General features: G+C 51.6%; 5 protein-coding genes across 5 annotated transcripts; 3 read left to right on the top strand and 2 right to left on the bottom strand.

The window, feature by feature from the left end:
* Positions 1-1,589: 1,589 nt before the first annotated feature.
* TRIVIDRAFT_63815 (uncharacterized protein) lies at positions 1,590-2,785 on the top strand (the record flags this gene model as incomplete). The annotated part of the gene is made up of 3 exons (XM_014102502.1): positions 1,590-1,922; positions 2,151-2,313; positions 2,445-2,785. The coding sequence occupies 3 exons, from the start codon at positions 1,590-1,592 to the stop codon at positions 2,783-2,785; spliced, it is 837 nt and encodes a 278-aa protein (XP_013957977.1).
* Positions 2,786-4,146: 1,361 nt separating this feature from the next.
* On the top strand, positions 4,147-6,262 carry TRIVIDRAFT_114564 (uncharacterized protein; the record flags this gene model as incomplete). The annotated part of the gene is made up of 3 exons (XM_014102501.2): positions 4,147-4,501; positions 4,572-4,658; positions 4,746-6,262. Coding segments are annotated over 3 exons (1,959 nt in total), but the record flags the coding sequence as incomplete, so codon positions are not given.
* A 1,487-nt stretch (positions 6,263-7,749) lies between these two features.
* On the bottom strand, positions 7,750-8,885 carry TRIVIDRAFT_36635 (uncharacterized protein; the record flags this gene model as incomplete). Its single annotated transcript, XM_014102500.1, has 2 exons — positions 7,750-8,770; positions 8,827-8,885. The coding sequence occupies 2 exons, from the start codon at positions 8,883-8,885 to the stop codon at positions 7,750-7,752; spliced, it is 1,080 nt and encodes a 359-aa protein (XP_013957975.1).
* Positions 8,886-10,334: 1,449 nt separating this feature from the next.
* Positions 10,335-10,655, bottom strand: TRIVIDRAFT_221017 (uncharacterized protein; the record flags this gene model as incomplete). Its single annotated transcript, XM_014102499.1, has 1 exon — positions 10,335-10,655. One exon carries the CDS (start codon positions 10,653-10,655, stop codon positions 10,335-10,337), a length of 321 nt encoding a protein of 106 aa, XP_013957974.1.
* A 5,216-nt stretch (positions 10,656-15,871) lies between these two features.
* TRIVIDRAFT_4545 (ankyrin repeat protein) lies at positions 15,872-17,296 on the top strand (the record flags this gene model as incomplete). The annotated part of the gene is made up of 2 exons (XM_014101936.1): positions 15,872-16,253; positions 16,788-17,296. Coding segments are annotated over 2 exons (891 nt in total), but the record flags the coding sequence as incomplete, so codon positions are not given.
* Positions 17,297-17,757: the final 461 nt, after the last annotated feature.

Raw genomic sequence — 17,757 nt, 5'->3', positions numbered from 1 at the left:
GGGATTAGTAGACAGTACAGTATACAGGTACTCGTACATGTAGTCGTGGAGATGGCTGTTATCGTGCCTGGATTTGACCAGGGTCCTGGCTGTCGTCTTTTGAACGGAGAAACCGTATTCGCTGCTTCCACGACAAGGTCCAGCATTGGCCAATCTCCTCATTTGCAGAACAGCTGCGACTTCCGAGCGGCCAACACAGATCAGCCAGCCCCACGCCTCGTGGGGGTTTGCTCGGAGCGTACCGTCTTGATTTAGGACAAGCAGCACCAGGTCTCCTGATGGCCCTTCTCCGCTCGATCTCGCCTGCTAGCTTTTAATGGCACAGACGTGCGTAGGATTGCCTGTTAGACAGTGGGCTCATGGGCCTTTGCTCCAGCGGTTGATAAGATAATGATCTACAAAGTGTTCATCGTGGAAGTCAGCGCGGACCAGGGAGGCTCAGCTCAGGGGCTCTGGTACGGATCGTGACCTCGTACGGATATGCTCTCATTTCGTGCGCGGTAGTTTTGATCACGCTCGAGGACAGGCTGTGACGTGGTGTACATGTACATATGTAGGCCGTACGTAAGAGTCGATAGAATCACGACCTACCTTAGTAGGTGGCGCATGTCAGTGTTGGCAAATTCGCTGTACATCAGATGTAGTTGAAAGCGAAGAAAAATCAAAAAACCAAGACACAGGTACCGGTGGCAAAACCGCATACAGGTACGGACGGGCATGCTGATGTTTTATTTCGGGGAGGCTCCTCCATCATCATCCCGCATACGCCGCGATTCCCTTAGCCTTCCAGGTACAAATTAAACCAAATGACTAACCGTTCCGCCTGAGCGATGCAACGCTCTGATCATCCTGGATTCTCTGGTTGGCGGCACGAGAAGCTCCGTAGCCCGGAGACCAGCCTGTTTATGACCTTGGCCCGGCGGTAATATGAGAGGGGAGAGACCCAACTGACTGGCCCCTGGCTAGCGTCCATGAGAGGCCACGATGATAGCGTCAACAGCTGGGCGTACATGTCTGCACAGACTGATTACAGCAGACGCCTATCATATCAGCCAATTAACAAGACGGGAGCGTTCTCGTACTTCGTACAGTATGAGCAAAGGCGTATAGTAATATGGGACTGTCTTGGGGATATGTACTGTACACATGCATGTGCTCGGGGAAGCCTTGCAGCTGGAAGACAGCCCGTAAAGGTACTCGGACATGACAGCTTGGTTTCAGGCAAGCTGTTGCTACATATACCCGACCTGTACTCGTACCTACATGTACGGTGTCGATAGTGCTAAAGTATGGATTTACGGTTAAGTTCAGTGTCCTGAGGCGCCAAATCTCGTACTAATGCTTCCCTTCCTGCAGTTACTACCAAAGTAGTTAGCAGGTACATCCAGTACTTTGCACAGTTTGTAGATTTGCCCATGCGTGAGTCCTCGTACTGTACTCGCAGCAAACTCAGACAACCTGAGGCAGTGACTGAGCAGCCTTGGGGAAACATCAGTCGTCACTTCTCATTCTTCTTGAGGAGGGGCCTCACCTTGACCTCACAATGGATTGCCGACGCCATGCAAAAGAACGCGGAAAGAAACAACAAAATGAGCATGAATCCTCTCAAGTCATCACGCCACGACCTGCCAAGCCGCGCAGGGATTGCCGCCGACTACTGGGTCGCTATTGAATTAGCTCCGAGCTCTGTGAGGAGCCGTCTGGTCCATGACAGGGCACCCAATTCAGCCACGCACGTTTTTGCCAGCTCCCAGCGACGATGGCCTAATGATAGCCGTACGGAGTACGACGACAGCTTACGGCTGTTGGTATGCCACGAAGTACTAGCATACGAGCAGCAGCAGGAGTACGAGTGCAGATATCGAGCCATGCAGCAGCGCAGGACGGACGATGGGCATCAATCCCTGTCCCTTCGTAGTGCCGTCAGTTAGGTGCTACGACAGAAGCATCTCGACTGGGCCTGGCTGAAATCGTTACGCCAGCAACAGCCACACGCGGCCAGAAGAAGAAGAAGAAAAGGGCGAAAATAAGCCAGCCACTAATAAGCTAATCAAATCCCATCAAGGCCATCAATCTGTCGGTCTGGGCCTGAACAACGCGCCGCCGCAGCTTCAAGTAGACGTCGAGTGGCCCTGTGTCCCTGCCTAAAGGGCACACACACACACACCTCTTCACACACACACGCATACTTGTACACACGCACCGCGGCAATGGCGAATGGCTCCCGAGAGAATGCAAGGAGAGAGGAGAGGAGAGGACAAGAAAGCATTCCGCCGCCGACGACCATGATTATGCGCGCTGGCTGCTTAAACAGTGAGCCAAAATGCGAGTAGGGCTGCAAAAGCAAAACCGCGGCGGGGACGGTGGCCCGCACCCCCCGTCCACAAATCACGTCCTGCTACCTGACACACCCTGGACTCGCGAGCAATGATATCATGATACAGGACGCTATGTCGGAAGCAACCTTTCTGATGCTTGTTCGCCGCAGAGTCTAGCCGGGGGGTTGAGGGAGGCCAGTTGTGGACAAACGGCCTACTGCTTGTGCCTACGAGTACTCGCACCGTCACGCCTCTCCCAGACACCGCGTTGCACGTTGACGGGCCAGAAGATGGCGTCAGCAATGGCTTCCCCATATAGCGTGCCACATTCCCGAAGCACACTGGGCGTCAAGGCCCTGCAACCCATGCTCTTCTCACCAAAGGCCGACGTTGGATCTCGCTCCCTGGACGGAACTAGCCAGCAGGCCAGCCTCAGCTCCCAGACTCACAAGGGTCAGCTCCATTAGACGAGTGCTTGTGCTTAACTCTAGCACAATTAAGAAGCTGGAATTGTCCAGCTAAGCGGGGCCTCCTGAGAAGAGACAAGACACCACGACAAGAGCAGAGCGCAGGGGTGCGGCACGTCCCTCCCCCAGCACTCGCAGCTCTCCAACCCGGTACGAGTATAACGAGCAGCTACTTGGCCCCTACCGACCAGGCTTCTTGTACCGGGGAGTACCTCCACGTCTCTCTGCAGGGACTGCTGGCCGACGCTAGGATAGGGAATGTGTGGGTTTGGAGGTGGAGATAGGTGCCAAGGCCTCGACCCCGTCTAGATGTCATCTACTGCTCCTCCCATCAACCAAATCCTAAGCCCAAAGCTGGCTTGTACCCCCATCACAATCGTCTGCCCACGGGAGCGACGGCACAACAGCTCTTGAGTCGTAGCAGCTTTAGGGGAAGAACGGCGAATGCATGCATGTACAAAGTACGAGTACAGGCGAGGTTGTGATTAGTACAAGTAGCTTCGCGCTTTTCGAGGGAATCCCACACGCCCCCTTCCCTAGGTGTGGTGTGTTCCCAACCTCACCCAGGTCTGGGGGCCAGATGGATGGCTGTGGGGGGGAGGAGGAGAGGAGAGCTCATACACGATTAACGGATGGTTCTCATGAGAGGATCTTATGTATATGATTTAAACGGATGCCGTTTAGACCCTGTCTTTGGCCAAATAAGACCTCTCCTCCACCACAACCCCTCCATGCCGCCCAATCCTTACTTCTCTCTGTTCGCCACGATCTTCGCTTGCACCGTGCATTTCGGCCAGCAATCCCTCTGATCATCTCCAGTGCCGATGTCGATGAATTACCCAACGTGATACTAGCACGAACAGCCACTCCTGCCTGACGGCCTCCACACTTGAGTTTCTACGCCGCCTGCAAGGGGAAAGAAAAAAAAAAGTGATAGAGTAAAAAGAGCGAAGAGCTTGTGTCATCTTGAATCGCCATTGATTCTTGCCTCTCAAGTCTCTCTCTCAATCTCTTACATTTCCAACCTCTTGTCTCTTCACACAATCTATTCCACGTGCCAACGCTTTTTCTCGGAATCCATCTTCGATTGGGCATGTGCTTGCTATTGACGTATAATGGAACATACGCTCGCCATCGTGACGAACGAAGACTTTACCCAGTCAGACGATAACAGCATGTCCCCCGATGAAGGGTCCTACGATGGGATGGTGTTGCCGTCGCCTTCGCCTACCGAGACCGCATGGAGAGCAGGCGTCTCCACGGCACCTCTTCAGATGGGGCAGCTCTCGCCGGTGAGCTCCAATACCGACGCCAACCTGGACAACTCGTCCGTCCCTCCCATGACCAATTCCGCATCGTCGTCATCGTCGTCCTGTGTAGACTCTTGGAACGCCGGCTATGCCAATCCAGATGAGGGCGAAGAAGACTGGGAGCAATGGGAACAAGGCTCCGACGAAGCACTCACCATTCCAAAGCTGGAACCGATCGACGATGATATCAACTTGGAAGACGTAATCGCAGTCCCTCTGTCGCAAACGCCGCCGAACGAGCTACTGGGAGGCTCCCAGCTCAAGCAAAAGAGGCCCCGCGGACGACCAAGGAAGCATCCCTTGACCCCGATAGTCAATGCGAATAAAGTTACCAAGGGCCGTTCAAAGACTGGGTGCATCACTTGTAGGAAGCGCAAGAAGAAGTGCGATGAGGCAAAACCAAGATGTATGCAAGCTCTTCTCAATTCGACAAGGCGTTGTGGTCCACTCAAGCTAACATATGACTGAATCGACAGGCATGAACTGTGAGAAGAACGCTGTCGTCTGCGAGGGATATCATGAAAAGCAGGTCTGGAAGAGCGGCAGGGAAAGGGCTGAAGAGGGTACGTTGAACCAAAGCTCGGAGCAAAGAAATCTGGGCATGGCAGCACACGACGGCTTCTGAACTACATAACTAACCCTTGCAATAGAACGACAGCGTTGGGAGAACCTACCCATCATAACCATGCAGCCCATCTTTCACGGCGTTGAAACCACCGAGGACAAGATTTTCTGGAAACACTACGTCAACCACTTCAGCAACGTGCTGACGGTCGAGGGAGAGGCTAAAAATGCCTTCAAAGACATCATACTGCAGCTCGCTAATCGACATCAGGGCTTGATGCACTCGATACTTGCGGCTAGCAGCAAGCATATTGACTGGGATACGCCTTATGGAATGAAGATTCTTCAGAACAACCCATCTACAAGCAAAAAGACGCTGGAGGAACGGTCCGAGTATCACCACGATGAGGGCATGAGACGAATGTATGCCGAGATGAATGAAGAGATGGACAAGAACGACCCCGAGTACAAGACGGTTCTGGCTGCGCGGTACGGCCAGATGATGTGTCTACTTCTCCAGACTCGAGCCGAGGGCAACCCACGGGGTGATCACAGAGTTCATCTGCAGGCGTATAAGTTCCTAGTACAGCACTCGCCTCCAGAAGATACCAACTTTCTGACCTTCATCACGGAGTTTTTCCAATATCACATCTACGCCGACGACCTCTTCTGGTACCCTGAGAAGAAGACGGAGCGTCTCGCGTCGGAAGACTGGGAACCGACGATGCCTATTCATCCTCCACGCCTGCTGGGAGTCGCTGATGGATTATTCCGACACCTCTCCGAGATTACCAGTATTCGAAACGTAATCCGCGTCAACATGGCCAGCGCTGTTGACCCCCTCGTGGACTACACCAGTCTGTACAAGGCCGCCGAGATTGATGCCGCCATCAGGGAGTGGACGCCACGCTGGCCGTCTGGTGACAGCCGTGATCGTGTCGGGCTGCTGTACAAGCAGATGCTATGGGTCTATCTGTTCCGGACGATATACCCTCCCTCGGCCCTGCCTGGCCGCCGCAGCACCATTGGCTCATTGCCCACGGCCGTGTTTTCTTCAATGCCGTCGACCCCACAGCCGCGACGGGCCTCGATGGCTGCGGCCATTGGTACCACAGCTGCTTCTCCGCTCATGGGAGCGGTCAATCCCTTCTCCCGTTCGAAAACGACGCACAGCGCTCCGTCTTCTCGCCATCCCTCAAGAACCAGCTCCATGCATGAAGGGGACTTGCAGTCCGAGTCGCAGAGACAGCGGCCCTCCTCTCCGCCGCCTGCCCGTCGACCGGCTCAGGATGACAAGCGGATCACGGTGGCAGTCGACGAGTCTCTGGCGCTCTTGGAATCATTCAAACCTTCGGATCCGTCACAAACTCTCCTTTTAATCCCGTGCCTGGTGATTGGAACGGCTTGCTTCGAACCCGACCAGCGATATCGCATCCGAGCAGCCGTCAGGGCAGTGCGAGGGTATACAGGCTTGAAGAACTGCGATCGCGTCCTGGAATTGCTTGACGAGGTGTGGGCACTCATGGAACAAGGCGACTGGGTGGCTGTTTGGGATTGGCAAAGGGTCGCGAGACGAATGGGTCTCGACTTTCCCTGCACATGATGAGGCTTGTTGGTGATTTTGCCTTTTTCAGCCGGTTTATCTCATGACGATTTTTCTTCTTTTTTTTTTCCTTTTTTTTTTTCTTTTTTTGAAGAGTTTTGATTTTACAAATCAGTCCGCTTTTCTAGAAAGTCACGTTCCCAGTAATGGTTCCTCTTTCATAAAAGACTCTTTAAAACAAAAAAAAAAGGAGGGTTCATAGCGATGAACTCATTTCAAACAGCACGCAACACAGCATGGCCGGGTTTTCTCTCCTAGCGGCCTCACAAAATATATATACGTTTTTTCCGCGACGTTTCAAACGGTCACGTTTTTAACGCTGCAGTCACTCTATCTATGCCCGGATAGAACCCAGTACCGTTAGTCAATTCTAACAATCACGCTTAGATACTACGACCAGTATCGCGGGGAAGAGAGGAGAGGAAGGGGGGCTTTTTTATTTTACAGGTTTATTATTTTATATTTTATTTTCCATACCGAGGAGGATGGGTTTTCAGGGCTGGATGATTTTGTTGTTTGGAGTTTCACGGACAGGGTGGTAGCATGCCAGCCATGCGGACTGAAAGTGCTTCATTTATCGCACATGGCCTGGTTTTGGAGGGAGAGGGAGGAAAGGAGGGGGGGGGGGGGGCGGGGGGGGGGGCGGGGGGTCTCTGACGTCTTTTTTTGTTTTGTTGTTGTTTTCTGTTTTTTTGCTCTTGCTCTTGCCCACGGCGTTGTCTCAAAATGTTGGTTGTCTTTTTTCCATCTTTCTACAGCTGCGCACTATCCCCCTGCATTTTGGGTTTTCCATTTGGACTTTCGTTCGAGCCGAGAATTGCTTTTATTGCCTTAGAGTTTTGTTTTGCTATATATCAACTAAAAGGAGGTGGTTAGATGCGTTAGATTACGTTTGACAGAGGATGATACGAAAAATCCCTTCGTTTGGGTCATTGTTTTCTGTTAGAAGTTAGTTTTTATCCGTTATACAGCTTTTCTTGTCCTCATCTTAGACTTGGTGCCCTCACTACCCCTATTGTCTTCTCAGAAACAAAAGTACTTTGTAGATCGAATAGATAGCGTGATGCTTTAATTATCAATATATTTCTTATTCCATCCTAGGTAGAGCGTGTACGTAGGAGAGCATCTCGGCTCAGCCGAAAATCCGTGATCAATCCCAAGTTACCATCCCACAGGTCGATTTCCCGATCCGTCAAACATATCAAACGTGACGACTGGTGAAAAGAAAAAGAAAAGAAAAGAAAAAAAGAAACTGGATACACGAAGAAAAAGAAAGGGGCAAAGGAAGAAGAATGAAAAGAAGTAGTGATACAACGCCCCCTCCAAGGTGATTTGTTTACCGCCGTAGACCGAATATCTGCGGTGCTGTGTTCCTTTGCCGTTTGCCTGCCCAAATTCCCAGATTGAAAAAGAAGAAAAAAGAAAAAGAAGAGTCATACATATACTCGAAGAGTAATATAAAGACGATAAGCCTCCCATTTCCCTCGTTAGTCATCCGGTTTGTCAGTTTCAAAGTAGAACCTGCCCAGCTTGTCTCCTCCTCGACCTGGGCTGCCCATACCCGATGGTCCCGCCCTAGACTCGCCGCTGTCCAGCCGTTGTACGATCCTCTCCGCTGCTTCTCTGGTAGGCTGACGGCCAACAGGGACCGGCCCTCTAAAGGTTGTGTCAACGAATACGTCCTGATCAGGGGAAATTGGGTTGGTGGGTGGTCCGTCTGTGGCAACGCCATCCATCATGCGGGCATGTTGGCGCTCCTGGACGGCGGCGGCGCTCATGGGCGTGTCGCCTCCTCCCGACATGTACGAGTCTCTATCTCGCCTGGCGTCGCTCATGCCCGAGTTGGTCCGCTCGAGACCCCATTGATATGCGGCGCCGGGAGCCGGACGGCGGTGGTAGATGGGCCCGGATACGGTGCTGCCGGCGCCCTCGCCAAAGCCGACGAGAGACGAGCCGTCGTCGCTCATGCGGTCCTCGAAGCCGGTCGAGTGGGCGCCGAGGCCCTCAAGATCCTCGTCCATGGCATCATGATCGACGCCGGTGCTTGTGACGGAGTCGGCCTCGCGGTAGTTTGTGTCGGTGCTCAGGATATCCTCGTCGTGGTCGCCAATCGTTCTAGGATGGCTCTCAGTAGCACTAGCGGTACCGACGGTGCTCATCTTGGTCACGGCAACGGGCTGGCCATTGCTGTCGAAGTATGCGGGCGTCAGGTGCTGCGTCAACGGATAGTTGGGTGGGAAGCCGGCTGTCGATGTCGGCGTCGTCTGCGGCGACAGAGACGAGGCGCGGCCGGTGCTGGGCGTCTGCGGCGCTCGCAGCGTCGACACTCGCTCGAGGCCGGCCAGGCGCGAGATGCGGTCGGCGCGCTCAGCCTCAAGGCTGGTGGCGGATGGATTGTGCTGGTGGCCGCGGCTGAAGAGCCCCGTATGGAAATGGCCGCGATGGCCGTCCTTGATGGCGGTTGTCGACAGGGCCGACAGAGACGTCGTGGTGCTGGTGGGCGTGCCGCTGGTTCCCGGGCTTGTCAGCACAGCGCTTCTGAGCTCTACTAGGACGCAACATACGGCATCTCCGATGGAGTCTCGGGGTTGGACTCGGGGGGAGGCAGATTGGCCAGCGCCATTGCCGTGTCCGACATGGTTGCCGTCGTTTGATTTGCGACAGGCCAAGGCGGGAGACTGGAGCTGAGAAGAAGAGAGAAGAGCTGCAAGCTTGATGGGTCGAGGGCGAGATGTCGGATCTGGACGTTGGATCCGGCCCTTTGCGTCTTGGGCCTCTGGGAGGCGAGATGGCGTAGGTGATGTGTAGTTGGCAGAATCGTAGGAGATGGAAAGACTGAAAGCGATGATGTTGAGGTCGAGTTGCATGTCACTGGGACGTTTCACGCCACCCTTTTTTGGTGGTTTGGGTGGGCCAGGCGTCCGGATCTCTGGGCAAGTTTCGCTTTCACTGCAGCCTTACGCCAATGTCACTCCGCAGCCTGTGCTGCTCTGGATTTTGTGGCTGCGGAGCGTGGTCCATGCCATGAGCTCAGTTTGGGGTGATATCGAAACAGTACAGCTTGAAGAATCCACGTGCATTTATACTATACTGCCCACATTTACCTGCTTATGTACTTACATGCCTACATGCCGTGTAGCAACATGAAGTAACGAGACGCTAATACAGGCAAGCTTCAGCTACGTTGATTGTGCCGTCACTGACAAAAAGCTACATGCATGTGTACAGCTTGGTAAAAGCAAGCGGTTTCTCCATCTCCAGTCACCCTCTTTGTTGCTGCGGTTGTCTCTTCGTCGTGTCGGTACCAGAATTACAGAGGCTGTACGCCCATGACGTATGTAGTTTCCGCCAATTGGTGGTTTGAGGTCTGACATTCGGCTGGAGCCATCGGTAGCTTAGCATCTTCATGTGCATGTTGTGCTAAAACAAGCCACCGGTATATTTGCTTTTTTCTTCATGTAGGTACCCAGAGTACTATAAAGCTGACAGCCAACGGTTCTTTTACCTACCGACATGCAAGCGACACTCTAATATCTGCCATTCTACGCACTAGAATTGTTAAAGCCATGATCCGAAACTGTATTTCATACTTGGCACATCGCTAAATCCATGTACTTGGTGAAGCTGCCAAACACCGTCGACATCGCGGATAGCTTCCGGGTAACTTAGGTGCATGTATATAGGTAGGTTCCATATTAGGGACCTGTCCATGTTAGAGTTCTGGGAGGCGAAGCACATGTAGTACAGTACAGATACACATGTACAGTACTAGAGATTTGCTTCAATGCATTCACTGTATTTTGTAGTTTCACGTCTGTAATTGTAGCCAAAGAGTAATGCCCGTGATATTTCTGGCAGCCATAAAGTCCAAATACAGAAAATTCCCGTCATCAGATCAAGCAATTGGTTCCCAAAGCCACGCGTACGCCAAGCACTCCTCCCTCCCGTACTGTATTTTCCGAATACAATGAAACACCTCAATAATCACAAAATATTCTCGACATCCCACCAAAAAAGCAAACATAATAACCTGCTAATACGAAATAAAAAAAAGAGAATCACTCGTAGGTGTCTATAAAAATATCATGCCTCCGCTCATGAGCACAAACGTGACACTGAGGAGGGCGAATCCGGGCTCCTGCAGTATGAGATTTGTCAAGTCCGCCTTTAATCGGGATCTCTCAATATTGAAAGACGATGCCTTGATGGAGGATGGTGATGCGGGTGTTGAGGCATTGAAGGTAGATGAATTGTCGTGATAAGTCAAAATGTCGCCTCGCTGGCCATGAATAGATATTGCCGTCACCTCAGAGGAGACGGCACCATATTCAGCCAGGGCTAGTCCGAGGAGGACAAACAAGAGAGTAAGGTGTTTAAGCAGCTTGAAAACCATGTTGTGTGATTGAGAGAAGAGAGTATTTATGTTATGGCGGTTGCTATGTGGAATGGAGAGTGGTTTTCCCGCTGAGTGTTTTGTAGGAACGTATAGATGCGACGATACAATGTCAAGGAATAATTAGACACGAGGTGGATAATGGAAATAAATACGTCCGAGTAAAGAAGGGGGAGTGGCTTTCTTCTTGTATCTTTGCAAGCAATGCGTCAAGAGATAAGCACAGAGAGGAGAAGATGGCGTCAACGGCAGCGTCAATGAAGGGAGAATGCAATCAGACACCACCATTGATCCGATCCATGCATCGTCGGAATCAGGGATGCCAAGTTGTTTATAAATAAAAACAATTTACCAAGATACTAGATATGCAGCAATTGCTATCTGGCGAGGGGAAGCTGGTTTCCGTTATCATGGGGAAAGCCAATCGAACCAATCTCAGGCACGGCGTGTTAGTAGGTTTCATGCATACCAAAAGTAAAATGCAGACCATTCCTTGGCTAATCCGTATCAAAACAAGCACCCGCTCCGTCTGTAGGATATCATTGCTTCATTGAATGTGACCGGGATGGGATTTCGAGCCGTTGCTTCCGTCCAATTGACTCGTTGGCTCGTGTGCCATTAGTCAAGCCAAACCTTGAAAACCGGATGTTTGGCTGCCACCCTGCGGATGAGATGTCATGAAGCCATCAAGGCCGACGCAATTCACCCCATCGCCAGCGCCTCTTTACGCAGTCTATTGAGAACATATAATTACGTGCTTGTGTACATCGTGATGCACCCTTTCATAGCGCCCATTCCTCCCACCTCCTCCGGGACTCGGGGAGGCGCCGCGACCATCGAGATGCGCTTCTCATCCGCTCTCAAGGTTCTGGCGATGCATGGATTTGAAGCACCGGCTGCAGGCAAGCGGGGTAGAGCGAAACTCTCGTGGATTGATTGTCAGATTCAAAAACCCGCAACATGCAGGTTCCAGGCGCTAGCTTCTTGGACGTCGCATCCATGCTGGTAAGTCACATAAATGCTATGCTATTGATGCATTGCCCAGTCATTTCTCACCAGACCAGCATCAAAGTGAAGCGACCTACTGTATAGGTGTACTCGTACAGTACAGTGGCATCCCTCCATCAGTTAGCGCGATGGATACCTGTACATGCACCAGCCTAGGCTCTCACACGGGCTGCGAGAGCTAACATTGGAACTGTACAGCGGAGCTAGGTACTGCTGGAGCGTCAATGCCCACAGCGCTAATGTCCCGCATTGAACCACTAAAACCTGCTGGCTGCAACTGGGTGCGGATCCCCGTCCAGCCCGTCCAGCCCGTCCAGCCCGTCCAGCCCGTCCAGCCCGTCCAGCCCGTCTCGCTTCATTCTTGCCACATCTTCTGGAGCTTCGCATCGTCCATCGGCTGTCGCTCAAAGTCTAGACTCTGCACATCATTCCGTCGCCAGAGACACTCGATTTCGCTTCCCCTGGATCTGGAACGCACGCACAGGCCCCGTCGGATAAGGCTGACCGGTCAAATTTTTGCCGTTGTTTGATTTGGCGGATTGGCTTTTGATTTTTCTTGAATTTTTTTTTCGAATTTCTTCGAATTTCTTCTTTCCCCCAGCCGCCTTCCAGTCGTCAGCCTCTCGCAACAACATGAGCCCTCTCACGCCTGTTGTACTCGTACTCGTACTGCCGGAGATGGAGGCTTCAAATCAGCTCCCTTCACCTTGATCTGATGCCTCCGCTTCCTTTTCATGCATGGATGCCTTTCTCTGCCTCAACGGCCGCGCGCTACAGGCAGCTAGTCGGCAAATCCATCATGCAGCCAATAGCAGAGGGCTGACTGCCTTCTGGTCCTACCAAAGCTTTTCAGCTGGAGGCTCAGCTAGGCATCATCGTCAGTCATGCGACTGGCAAGCGGCTCTTTTTAGCTTGTAAAACACTTGTGCAAGGCAATCACCTCTTGTCTAACCTCGAGTTTTCCTCTTCACCGTTCGTCTTCTGGAGAGCATCGTGACTGTCCACTTGCCCTTCCTTTGCCTTTGCCAGGGGTTCAGTAAACGCACACAGTGACGGCTTCTGCGACATATTGACATGGTGCATTTCAATCTGGAACTTATATGGCTCTCTCGCGCAAGCCCGCACGTTGAGTGAGTGCCTGGTCGAAACAGCCTTGCTTCTGGGCTCGCGTGCTCATGATATCACAACCTCGTGGCTAACGACATGTCTCAAGTCTCGTCTTCGTCCATGGATATGGCGGTAATCCAGAAACCACATGGCATGACGAGTCCACAGGCAAGATATGGATCAAGGACGAAGAGTTTATTACTCGCATAAAGAGGCCGATCCGCATCTTCTCCTTCAGCTACAATGGCGACGTAGAAGCAAATTTGTCATCTTCAAGCCCGGCCTTCCATGCAAGCGATTTGCTTTGCTGTTTAGAGCAAGCTCTCGAGAGATCCGCTGTATGACTCTCCATACTTAGTGACGCATGATTTGGAACCATTTTCTTACTTTGTCCGCTAGGGAAGACCCTTGATATTCATTGCTCACGGCTTTGGAGGCATCATTGTCAAGAAAGTCAGTAAAACCTGTTCGTATTTCGCATAGGCCGGCCAAGTCGTTAACTTTGCTGTATTGTAACTGTAGGCGATTCAGTTGTGCTTCATGACACCAACCTATCCGCGGACCAAGAATGCGTTGGCCGGTGTCGTCTTCTTTGGCACACCACACGCCGACACAGATTCCGAGGCACTACTCCAATCAGTCAGAGGAACTATAGACGCTTTTGGTCCAAAGGATGGAGCCAGGAGTGAAGACGTCAGGGAATTCGTCTCCATAGTGAGCCGCATCAACACTACCTTCATCGCATGTAAGCCTGCCTATCTGAGGCTTCTGTCCTTTTGGGAGAAGTTGCCCTCAAAACCCATCGACTCGAGTGCCGACTCTCATAGAGCTTTGGCAAGTATACCCGCTGTCCTCGTCAAAATACTTTCTTACTGATACTTTCATAGGTCGTTCCTCTCCAATGCCAAAAAGAGAAATTGCAAGGCAATACAGATCACATAATAGAGTGCAGCCATGAGGAATTGCCTCGGTTTTCGAGTATATTCAGCGACAGATTCATGCAGTTTATGCAGATATTTTCTCAGTTCTTGGTGGATACATTGTCAGAGCGCACCGTACCTACCGTCCCTGCCTCTATCCCGCGCACACCATCACGGATTTTGGAACGACCGTTTCCTATTGAAGAAGTCCCAGGTATAAAGAGACTCGACTTTCCAGTGATTAAGCCTCGACGAAGGATTTGGAATAAGATTGACGATGACCGTCGAAGCCGTGAACGCCAGAAGAAGGATGAAGACTCCGCCTCCAGAGAACACTTTCTTCGCTCACTGAGCGGCTGGTCAGACCTCAATTACGGAAATGAGGTATATGTTGCTGCTGGTACATGCGAATGGTTCAAGGATGGCGCCATCTACAAAAACTGGCTTACGGATCCAAAGTGTGGCACAATCTTCTATTTAGGGGCTCCCGGGCATGGGAAATCACATCTAGCCCGTGCTGTTTATACACATCTCAAATCCTCCAAGCCAGAAGACGTCGTCATGAGTTACTTCTGCCAAAAGGGGGAAGAGAAGCCAGCGATTTGGGAATACTTCACCTGGAAGCTGATAAAGGAGTGGCCTGACTGGTTCTTGCACGTTCCTATTCAATTTCGCCGTAAGAAAGATGATCCTAATGCTCGCCTCGACCCATCTGCATATGCCGAGATATGGACTGCCTTTCGGAAAGTTTGCTCGCCGCGGACAGTATATCTGATTGTGGATGGGCTTGAGCAAACACCTTCAGCCAATTTCACTGAATTTTTCGCCTTGATAGAGCACTTGAGGCAGCTGATTGTGCTGGAGAATCGCTCCAGCAGCACCTTACTTGAGATGCCGACAAAAGTCAAGCTGGTTATAACAAGCCGATGGACAGACGCTGCCTATTCAGCCTCGAGTACTACCTCGTGTTGCACTCTGCCAGATCAAGATCTTAAGAAAGACGTCGCTACATACTTGGACAAGAGGTTCTTGGCGATATTTAACACTCGGCAAAAATCTGACCAAGACCTGATACAAAAGATCAAGGAACAAGCCATCCAAAAAGCAGGAGCTTATTGGCTCTATGCAAAACTTGCTGCCGATGAAATTGAGAGATTGTGCAGCTTGAACCCGATCCAAGAGCTTCAAGAAGATTACATTCCAACCGAGCTAGCACAGCTCTATGAGCAGAAGATGCTGCCTTTGTTGCAATCCGCCAACAACAGCGAAAGGCATCTGCGCACTGTTCTCACCTTGATAGCCTCCGAAGAAATTGGTCTTGCTTTTTCTATCAAACAACTCGACAGCATTCTAGAGTGCTTGTATGGTCAAGACGATATGCCGGTGGAAAGCCTTGCCAAATCCATGCAATTGTACTGTGGCGATCTATTCTGGGTCAGCCCAGCGGACTCCCTCATCTTTTCGGTCCACGCCTCTGTTCGAAGCCATCTAAGCAACTACCTTTCCCTGGAGCACAGGCAAACCAATATGGCTTTTATTTGCCTTACATATCTACTTCAGGATCGCTTTTCCGACCGCTTGCCTCTATCGTGGACTGACAGAGAGGGCACCGCAGAGAAAATGGCCAAGACGGCTGCATTTTACGGCTTCGCATCTCAATGCTGGTTATCCTATCTCCCCAAGCTGAAAACGCTCAGCCCACAATTGATACCGCTGCTGCAGAAGTTTCTGTCACTTGACTGCCCGCAGTATCAGACGTGGCTTCATTGGAAGTCATGGCTCCTTAGCGAAAAGAGCGAAGAAACTATGCTAGGGACCGAGGATCCGATAATGGCCATGGTTCGAGAGGGCTGCCTTGCAGTCATACAGCATTTTTTCCCGGCTTCAGAATCTCCCCGTGCCCCCTGGAAGAGCAAGTTTGGAAACTGGGCCCGATACATACCGTTTCCAAACGCACGGCCCTCTGACAGGTTTGCGGGACAGTGGCCAGATATCACGGGGCTGCATGGTCATACTCTCTTAATGGCAGCGGCGCTCAGTGGAAACCGTGGTATGGTGGAGCACATTCTACAATGGAATGTCGATTTGAATGCGCGTGACGAAGGTGGAAGGACGGCCCTCACACTCTGTCTTACCTCGGATCGATTGATGGGTATTAAAGCGAAAAATCAAGACGTATACAATGTTGTCGAAACGCTGCTGCTCAATGGCGTTAATCCAAACATAAGTGATGATCACGGTATCACGCCTTTGCACGTCGTCTCTGTTCGCGGCAGATACGACCTTGCCCGGCTGCTGCTCAGGTTCAATGCCTTGGTCAACATTACGGATTCATGGGGGTTTACACCACTCGAAAGGGCATATTCTGCCGGAAACATTCAGCTTGTTACGATGCTCATTGATCGTGGCGCAGATGCAAAAGCATGGATGTTGGGTGGAGAGCCACCCCTGGCAAGATGCATATTTGACGGGAAACTTGACATGTTCAAGGCGTTTCTTCCATTTGCAGACATTAATCAGACCACGATGCTTGGATTCGCGCCAATCCATCTTGCAAGCGATGGTGCAGATAGGATAGAATTTCTTCGGGTCTTGCTCTCAAGGCCTGGGTTGGATCTGAATGCTGTCAGCTCACTGACCGAACGATTCCATATCAAACGCACCACTGCTATTGGATTTGCTATCAACAGTCGCAACTACGCGGCGTTGGAGTGGCTTCTGGAAGCTGGAGCGTATCCTGGCCTACTACCAATGGTGAGTGTGCCGCCGCTTCACGATGCCGTTATTGTTCAAGATAAGCCCATGGTCGAGCTGCTATTGTTCTATGGAGCACCAGTAAACGATTTCAGGCGCAGCTGGTTTCCCTATACTGCGCTGGGCCATGCCGTGGATCTCGGCCTGGAATCCATTGTGGAACTGCTTCTTCAGAACGGTGCAGATGCATCCATTGAAGAAGGCTACGGCGTCGTTGCTTTGGTTGAAACAGCCGTGACGAGAGATGGTCCTCCCATCCCCAAAATTGTAAAGAAGCTCTTGGAGTCACGCCACCCTCCTGACGTTAATTATTTCAAAGATAACGAAGATCACTGTATAATAGGTGCCGTCGACCAAGGCGATGTTGAAACTGTGTCCATTTTACTGGAGCATGGAGCAGACATGAGCATCTATCTCACATCCGGCGAAAGAGTATCGCCCTTGCACAAGGCAGCCAGGAAAGGCAATGTCGAGATGTGCGATATCCTGCTAAAGCATGAGCCGAAGCTTCTCGATCTCCAGCTGGAAAAGGGATTCATGATTGAATCGCCCCTCTTTGCGGCATGCCATCGGAAACAGAAAGCTGTTGTCCGCTTTCTCCTGGATAAGGGCGCCAAAGTAGACCAAGTCAGCCACTACTACAAGGAATCTCCGTTATTCACCGCCTGTGATGTGGGAGATTTGGACATTGTCAAGATGATCCTGGAAGCTGCGCCTCATATGATCAATGTCCCTACAGTCTTCTACTGCACTCCCCTCGCATTTGCTTGCAGCCATGGCAATCTCGACATGGTGAAGCTCTTGATTGACGCCGGAGCCGAAATGTATCTTCCAAACGGCTCTGGCACTACAAGCGCCTTCAGCCGGATCTTTGAAGCCAAGGGCGATAAGCCTTTCAAAACCCTCCAACTGTTGCTAGACAATGGCCTGGACCTTCACGCCCTTGACAATGAGACTGGGCTTACTGTCCTTGGATGGGCCATAATAGATGCTGAAGCCAGGCACGTCAAATGGCTCCTCGAGCACGGTGCCGATCCGCTGCGTGCTCAGAGAGGCCCGGGTGGCAAGGAGTCGTGGCGAACGGCCCTCCAGGTTGCTACTCATTCAAGCAATAAAAACATCCTGCCAATTATAGATTTGCTGCTCGAGCCGCGCTGGGGCTTGTGGGATCATTTAACCCACAGGGACTATCAGGGAGGCACCCTTCTGCCTGTCCTAGCTCCGTTGCGAAAAGGCCTGCATATCGTATCACGAATCTTGTCCGTATGCGACACCGTCTTCAAGGAGACGGGCAACGACGTCTTTTCCGCCGT

Source organism: Trichoderma virens, assembly GCF_000170995.1.
Source record: "Trichoderma virens Gv29-8 chromosome Unknown TRIVIscaffold_5, whole genome shotgun sequence".
Taxonomy (NCBI): Eukaryota; Fungi; Ascomycota; class Sordariomycetes; order Hypocreales; family Hypocreaceae; genus Trichoderma; species Trichoderma virens.
The sequence above is the reverse complement of the archived record's forward strand: the minus strand, read 5'-3'. Positions and strand labels throughout refer to the sequence as shown.